Raw genomic sequence first — 8,225 nt, 5'->3', positions numbered from 1 at the left:
ACATGGAGATCTCGTGGAGGAAATCTATATGGTACAACCTCCTAGTTTTGTTGCTTAAGGAGGGAAAGTTTCTCGATTAAAGACGTCTCTTTATGGGATCAAGTAGCCTCCTAGAGCTTGGTTTGCAAAGTTTACCCAGGTTTTGATGGCTAATGGAATGACTAGGTGTGAATATGATCATTCCGTTTTTTACCGAAAGATCCAACAAAGAATTATTGTCTTAGTTGTGTATGTTGATGATATCATTGTCACAGGGTCGGACAAGTAGGGTATTGCTCAACTTAAAGTTAATCTCTCAAGATAGTTCCAGACCAAAGATCTAAGAGAACTGAAGTATTTCTTAGGCATTGAAGTTACAAGGTTCCCTGGTAAAATTCATCTCTCACAGAGAAAGTATGTATTAGACTTGCTCAGTGAGACAGGTAATTTAGGAGCTCGCCCAGTAGAGACTCATATGGATTCGAACGACAAACTCCAGTCAGATATTGGAGAGTTGTATGCCAATATTGAGGGATACCGTAAATTGGTGGGAAAGATGATCTATGCTACTATCACTCGCCCAGATATCTAGTTTGCAGTTAGTGTAGTATCTCAGTATATGCATGCACCACGGATTCCTCACTACCAGGTAGTTATTCGTATTGTGCGGTATTTGAAAGGTTCTCCTGGTCGTGGATTGATATATCATTCTAATGGAAATTTTGATGTTGTTGGATATTCAGATGCTGATTATGCAGGATCAGTTTCAGATAGACGATCCACCACTGGGTATTGTACCTTCCTTTGTGGAAATTTGGTGACATGGAAGAGTAAAAAGTAAACAGTTGTGTCAAAGTCTAGTGTAGGAGCTGAGTATAGAGCTATGGCTCAGGGGACTGGCGAGTTAATATGTATTCGTAATCTGCTACATGAGTTAGGTTTCGAGGTACATCTACCGATCCCTCTTCATTGTGACAATCAGGCAACTATTCATATCGATTCTAATCCAGTATTTCATGAGCAAACTAAACACATAGAGGTAGATTGTCATTATGTCAGACATAAGGTTGAAACAAAGGAGATAAATACTCCTTATGTGGCGTCTTAAGATTAGTTAGCTGATATCTTCACCAAACTAGTGATTCGTCCAGTTTTGAATTATATTGGTAACAACTTGGGCATGAGTGATATCTATGCTCTAGCTTGAAGGGGGGTGTTGAAGTATGTAGAGTCTCACACATTCTATAAGTGTGAGACCGTATCTTATTTAGTAGTTTCTATTCTAGTGAAACCAATTACCCAGTATAAATATATAAATTGTAGGTTAGGGTAAAAAAACTCTAAACCCTACCTTCTTCTTGTGCCTCCATCCTTTCTTCTTCTTCTCTACTTCATCTCTTCAACCTAACCAACTAATCACTATATGAATCTCCTAGCATAACTAACAACAATCCTAATGCTTTTCACCAAACTTCATATGCATATCTCTTTCTCTCTTAACAGATTCTAGCTTATGGAACAGAAGATGCAGGATTGATGACCTTTCAAAGTTTAAATATGTTCCATGCACAGATGCACTACTAGCACAATGCCCTGCTGTTGCAATAAATCTTCTGTGGCCTCCCTTGCGCTTTCTTCAGACCTAAGAATAAAAGTTACACGATTAAAATGATAATGACTATCTTTGGATAAAATGATGAAAAATGTCTACGTCTTGGAGCACGTACAATTCTGTCCACAGTAAACATATACTAAATAGTTAGACCAGAAGTCCAAGACACTTATATATCATTAATGCTACTTCAATGTACCCGTAATCTTATATTAGTGATTAAAAAAAATAATAAATAAAAAAAAAATCGGAAGTAGCCCAGTTTTTGTCCTTCTCATAATAATGATAAAAACGAAAAAGAACAACGCCAAATGGATATCGAGCTCCTGCAACAAAATCGTCGCGGCATGCAGTGTATTAGTAACCATAGTATGATAAATTAGAGAGAGAGATTGATTTGAGAGAATATTTACTTGATTTATTTCTAAGTCTCATACAATGGTTTATATAGAGATTACAAGTTCCTAAGATTGATATCAATCCTTACTATACACGTGAACATGAAAATAAAAACAAATAACAAAGATTTGTATAGTTTTAGAAGTAGACGGTGCGAGTCTCCTTCCTGGAACTCGGGCGCGGGTGCGTTCGAGTTATACGATGTCAGAGCGCGTGCACGCTACTTCTAATACTCCCCCTCAAGTTGGAGAGTGAATGTCAAGAACTCCTAACTTGCGAATTAATCTCAGAAAGGTGTCCTTGCCGAGAGGTTTAGTGAAGGCGTCAACCACCTGGATATGAGGATGGAACGAATGTAGGAGATAATAACTTGGCCTGTATCTTGTCGCGTAAGAAATGACAGTTCAATTAGATGTGCTTCGTTCGTTCATGAAAAACTGGATTTTTGAGAGAGATGGAGGGCGACCTGATTGTCGTAGAACATGTTCATCGGAAAAGGGTGAGAGATGCCTAAGTCATGCATAAGATACTTCAACCATTGAAGTTCACACGCAATGGTAGCCATGGGACGATATTCAGCTTTAGCAGAAAAACGGGATACAGTGCTTTGTTTCTTTGTTTTCCAGGATATATGGCTATAACCAAGAAAAGTGCAATAACCACTAGTAGAACGACGAGTGATAGGGCAGCCAACCCAATCAGAGTCACAGAAGCCAGAGATGTGTAAAGAACTTTTAGCAGATAAGAGAATCCCTTTGTTGATCGAACCTTTAAGGTGGCGGAGTATACGATGAGCAACATCTAGATGTGGAGTACGTGGGGACTGCATGAAACGGCTGAGATAATTAACAGAATAACTGATATATGGACGTGTAATTGTGAGATATAAGAGACGCACAATCAAGCGACGATAGACAGTAGGATCCTGAAGTAACGTGCCATCATCGGTATGGAGGTTAATGTTTTGTTCTATAAGGAACTCAGAAATACGACCGCCAGTGGTACCATGCACAATCAGACAGAATGTCCAAAAGACATTTGCATTGTGTAAAAAATAATCCTTCTTTGGATTGAGCCACCTCAATACCCAAGAAATATTTAAGACGTTCCAAGTCCTTGATATAGAACTTTGCCTCTAAAAATTGCTTCAAATTTTGAATGAGAGATGGATTGTTACCTGTGATCAGAATGTCATCCACATAAACAAGGAAAAATGTAGAATTAAAACCACGAATATTAGTGAATAGAGAATAATTAGACTTAGATTAAGTGAAGCCATCAGTGATAAGAGTGGTAGATAGTTTGGCAAACCATTGCCGAGAAGCTTGCTTTAGTCCATATAAGGACTTATTGAGGCAACAGATCCTGTGCTCCCCCTATTTGGCGAAGCCAGGAGGTAAGGTCATATAGACAGTTTCATCCAAATCACCTTGGAGAAAGGCATTGTGGACATCCAGCTGATGAAGGAACCAATGTCTGATAGCAGCAATGGAAAGAAGTAATCGAACAGTGACTAATTTAGCAACAGGTGAAAAAGTGTCATAATAGTCTTGGCTTTGAATCTGATTGTAACCCTTGGCAACAAGACGAGCTTTGTAACATTCAATAGAACCATCTGAATGATATTTAATCTTGAAAACCCATTTACAACCAATAGTCTTATGATGAGAGGATAATGGAACAATAGTCCATATGTTATTCTGTTCCAAAGCTGCAATTTCAGCATCCATAGTAGTTCTCTATTCTGGAATTTTGACAGCTTGAGAAAAAGATGTAGATAGGAACAACTGAAGATGACACTTTAGACAAAAAAACTATATGACAAGTAGAAAAATTAGTGTCAGAAACATAGAAAGTCAAAGGATATGGAGTGGAAGACTGTGTTACCTTAGAGTCTGATTGGATGAGGTTGGCCGAACAAGGGACTGTAGGTGCCTTGGTGAGAGTAGGGCAGTGATAATCTTTGATGAGAAGTGGTGGGGGGTTTCACACTCTAGTAGATTGAGGTGAGGTAGGAGGGTTGAGTTGTGGTGGCTGAGGGAGTTCCAAAATTGCAGGTGACGGAGTAACAGATGGAAAATTATCATGAAGGTGGGCTCGTGCGCGCTCATTTTGTGCTGGATTAGAGGGCGCGCACGCTCTGACTACTGAAGTTACAGGAGGGAGGGCGCGGGTGCGCTCAATTTGTGTTCGATCAGAGGGTGTGCACGCTCTTACTACTAGAGCTACAGGAGAGGATTGAATGTCGAAAGTTTCATTGTCTGGGTTGGGTAAGGGATAAACAGGCAGATGTGATGGTGGGGAAGATAAATGTTGATAGGGGAATACATGCTCATGGAAAATCATGTCACGGGATGTATGAATTTTTTTGGAAGATAGATCATAAATGCGATATCCTTTCTAAGCATAAGGATAACCAATGAAGATGCCAGATTTACCTCGGTGATCAAACTTATTTTTAATGGAACTGTTATGAGCAAAACATAAACAACCAAAAACACGAAGATGGGCAATAGAGGGAGGTGTTGTAAACAAAAGCTCATGAGGTGATTTTCCATTTAACAAGGGGCTAGGAATTTTGTTAATGAGATAGCCTGCGGTGAGAATGCATTCACCCAAGAAAGATAATGGGAGATGATCTTGAAATTGTAATGCTCATGCAACGTTGAGTAAGTGACGATGTTTTCTTTCAACCACAACATTTTGTTAGGAAGTAGCAACGCAACTACATTGGTGGATAACCCCATGTTTAGAAAAAAAATTGTTGCATGTTATGGGATATAAATTCGGATCCATTGTCGGATTGAAAGACTTGGATTTTATGAAAATGGTCATCAATGTTGCCATGGCCAAATACGAGTGAATCTATTATAGAATGGAATTTAGTATGAATCATGGAAAAAAAAAGATTGTAAATACATGGTAGTTTCATATTTGACAGTCATAAGATAAATCCATATAGCACGACTAAAGTCATCAATAATAGTTAAGAAAAAATGAGCATTGGAATAGGATGGTAAATGAAAAGGACCCCAAATATCACAATGAATCATTTGGAAAGGTCTAATAGTTTTTATTGAACTATAAAAAAAAAAGATAAACATATTTTCTTAGCTTGCGGGCATACATTGCAAGTAGCATTATTAGAACTAGAAATAAAAGGAAATTGCTTAGCTAAAATCTGCAAAGGAGTGGAAGAGAGATGTCCTAAGCGAGAATGCCATAAATTATTGGTGGTGGAGTTATGGGAAAAGCAAATGGAAGCTAGTTGAAGATGGTAGATTCCCCCATTAAGCCGTCCCAATCCAATCTTCTTCTTCGATAACTGGTCCTGAAAAAGACAAGAATCATTAGTGAACATGACAGAGATAGGGTGAGACTTGACTAGTTCACTAATGGAAAGTAAGTTAAAATGAAAGGTGGGAACAAACATAACATTGTAAAGACGTAATAAAGGAGAGAGGATAACACTACCAACGTGAGTGATTAAATGGTCGGTTCCATTCGGAAGTTTAAGAGTAGAATATGTTAAACAAGTATGATAATGAGAAAACAGTTTTAACGATGAACAAACATGATTGGTAGCACCAAAGTCGATGATCTATATGGATTTAGAAAAACACAAAAGAGAAATACCTGTCCAGTTTTCTTGTGAAGTGGTGCTACCTGAATCAAGCAAAATAAGAAGTTGGTTGTATTGTTCTGTGGAGAAAATAGGAGAATTGGAGTCCGTAGCAACTGAATTGGCTTGAGCAGGCTTGGAGGGATAGCCATGCAGTTTATAACATGTACCAATATGATGTCCAATTCGGTTACAGTGATTACAGAATGGACGAACACGTGCGCACTCTGGTTGCCTTGTATTTGAGGGCGCATACGCTCTAGGTTGTTGCGAACAAGTGTTGTGTTGCGGAGGTTTAAATGGGCCCGATTTCAAAGAAGAAGCCCAATTGGTCTTTTGAAAGTAGGTACTCAGGGCAGTAGCGTTTGGAGCAGAAGGAAGAGAGAGTGCATGAATCTTTTGTTGCTTCTCTTCCTATCGGATTAAGAATAAATCTTGGACATACGAGGAAAATGATCCATTAAGAGAATTTGACTGCAAATGGATTGAAAACAAGCATCTAGGCCTTGCATGAATTTCATAGAACGACCGTTTTCAATCTCTTTGGCAAAAATAGATGCATGACCACAAGTACAAGCAGGCATAGTAGATAAAGAATTTAATTCATCCCATAAAGATTTAAGAAAAATGAAGTAAACAGATACCGGACGATTGTCTTGTTTGAGAAGAGTGACAGAATCCTTCAGTTGAAAGACCTTGGGTGCATTAGTTTGTGAAAAAGGGTCACCTAGAACTTTCCAAATTTCGAATGCAGAGTCAGCATAGAGGATGCTTCCACGGATATCTGGAGTAACAGAATTGAGAATCCATGAAGCAACAAGGTCATCACATCGCGACCACTTGAATTTTTCTTTGGGAGTAGTGGGAGGTGTGACAGAGCCATCGACAAAACCAAATGTATTCTTTGCTCGAAGGGCTTTAGAGATAGACCGTAACCAAGTCGGATAATTGTCACCAGATAACAGATGAGAGACGAGAATATCCGTGGGACTATCTAAGTGGTGTACAAATAAAGGATCATCGGAACCTGGAGGAGAGTCATTATTGGTGTTTGAGGCATCGGTCATTGAGAATTGAGAGGAGGTGGAAGCTTAGAGCAGCTAGGGTTAGGGTTTGGATCAAAATTAGGCTGATACCATGATAAATTAGAGAAAGAGATTGATTTGAGAGAATATTTACTTGATTTATTTCTAGGTCTCATACAATGGTTTATATAGAGATTACAAGTTCCTAAGATTGATATAAATCCTTACTATACACGTGAACAAGAAAATAGAAACAAATAACAAAGATCTTTACAGTTTTAGAAACAGACGGTGCGAGTTTGCTTACTGGAACTCGATCACGGGCGCGCTCTTACTTCTAATATAGTAGGTCCTTTACAAGACAACTTTCTGACTCTTAATAGGATACTACTTTCAACAATGTGTAACTGGTTCAAGAAGCTACACCGCATATAAAGTTGCTTGTTAGGATTTAGTAGATGAAAAGAAATAAGTTGCTTGTTTGGATTTGATAGATGAACCGACTTGTCTTAACTTTTATCCTTGTAACTGGAAAAGTCTTCTGCATTGCTTTCAATTAGAATTGAAAATTGTTATGGCAGGGAAAACATTTATTAACATTGTACTTAAAGTTTTTATGATCTTGTGTGATGCATTCTCTTTGGACTTCGGAGACACAATTTTGACATGATATATGTAACCTAACCGGCTAACTATCTGGAAGTCATTGCGTTGGGTGTTTGGTCATAATTAGAGGTCTTGTGAAGCTGGAGTATAAATTGTTTTTCTTTTTATTAAATCTTTTTCCTAGAGTGTATTTCAGTATGTATCTTCTTCTTTTGAGTTTTCCTCATGTAAACCAATATATGTTACTAGATTTAATCGCAAACCTATATGAAACAAACCATCAATTCAGGACACCCTGACTGGCAGTTGCACTTTAGGAATACTGCAATATGTTTTTTTTCGATATTCTGAACACTGCAATCTGTTAAAGAGTTCACAATGGTGAATTATATATATACATGGTCTTGTGGGAGTATGTGTTTCTAACAGCTTGTCATTGGAGACATTTTGAGTATCTGATTGGTTGTTTTTGGGTGTTTGGCATATCTCTAAGCATTGGAAGTGATTTTGTATAACAATCCTATTTTTTTTTAATTAATTAAATAAATATTTATAGCATGTATTTTATTTTTTTATTAGTATTATTTGGACATGGACTTAAGTGGGCCTTAATTTTTTTTTTTTTTTTTTAAAGGAAGATAAATAGTGAAAGAGAAAAACGTGGGTAGAGAGAGGGATAGGGGGTTATAACCACCAAACCTCTTTCCTTGTATTGGGGGTTTTTTTTTTTTAAAAAAAAAATACTTGAGAGAAAGTGAAAAAAAAGTGAGGGGAGGGAGAGTTCTAGGTTTAAAACAAAGAGACGTGTTTCCAATTTATAAACTGTAAAAATTGAAATCTGATCCCCAATAATGGATCATCTGGGAACTTTGCGAAATACAACTCAAATACTAGAGTTGTTGTTTTTTTTATTTTGTACCCAGTGGTGTTTGATTAAATTCAGCTTGCAAGTAGATACACTCAGTTGAATCATCCAAAGCTG

General features: G+C 37.7%; 1 protein-coding gene across 1 annotated transcript; it reads right to left on the bottom strand.

Moving 5' to 3' along the window:
• Nucleotides 1-5,280: 5,280 nt before the first annotated feature.
• On the bottom strand, nucleotides 5,281-6,679 carry LOC147524220 (uncharacterized). The gene is made up of 2 exons (XM_086573928.1): nucleotides 6,058-6,679; nucleotides 5,281-5,321 (listed from the first exon to the last, which is right to left on the bottom strand). The coding sequence occupies exons 1-2, from the start codon at nucleotides 6,677-6,679 to the stop codon at nucleotides 5,281-5,283; spliced, it is 663 nt and encodes a 220-aa protein (XP_086430054.1).
• Between the last annotated feature and the right edge of the window lie 1,546 nt (nucleotides 6,680-8,225).

This window comes from Coptis chinensis, chromosome 1, assembly GCF_015680905.1.
Source record: "Coptis chinensis isolate HL-2020 chromosome 1, ASM1568090v1, whole genome shotgun sequence".
NCBI lineage: Eukaryota > Viridiplantae > Streptophyta > Magnoliopsida > Ranunculales > Ranunculaceae > Coptis > Coptis chinensis.
The sequence above is the reverse complement of the archived record's forward strand: the minus strand, read 5'-3'. Positions and strand labels throughout refer to the sequence as shown.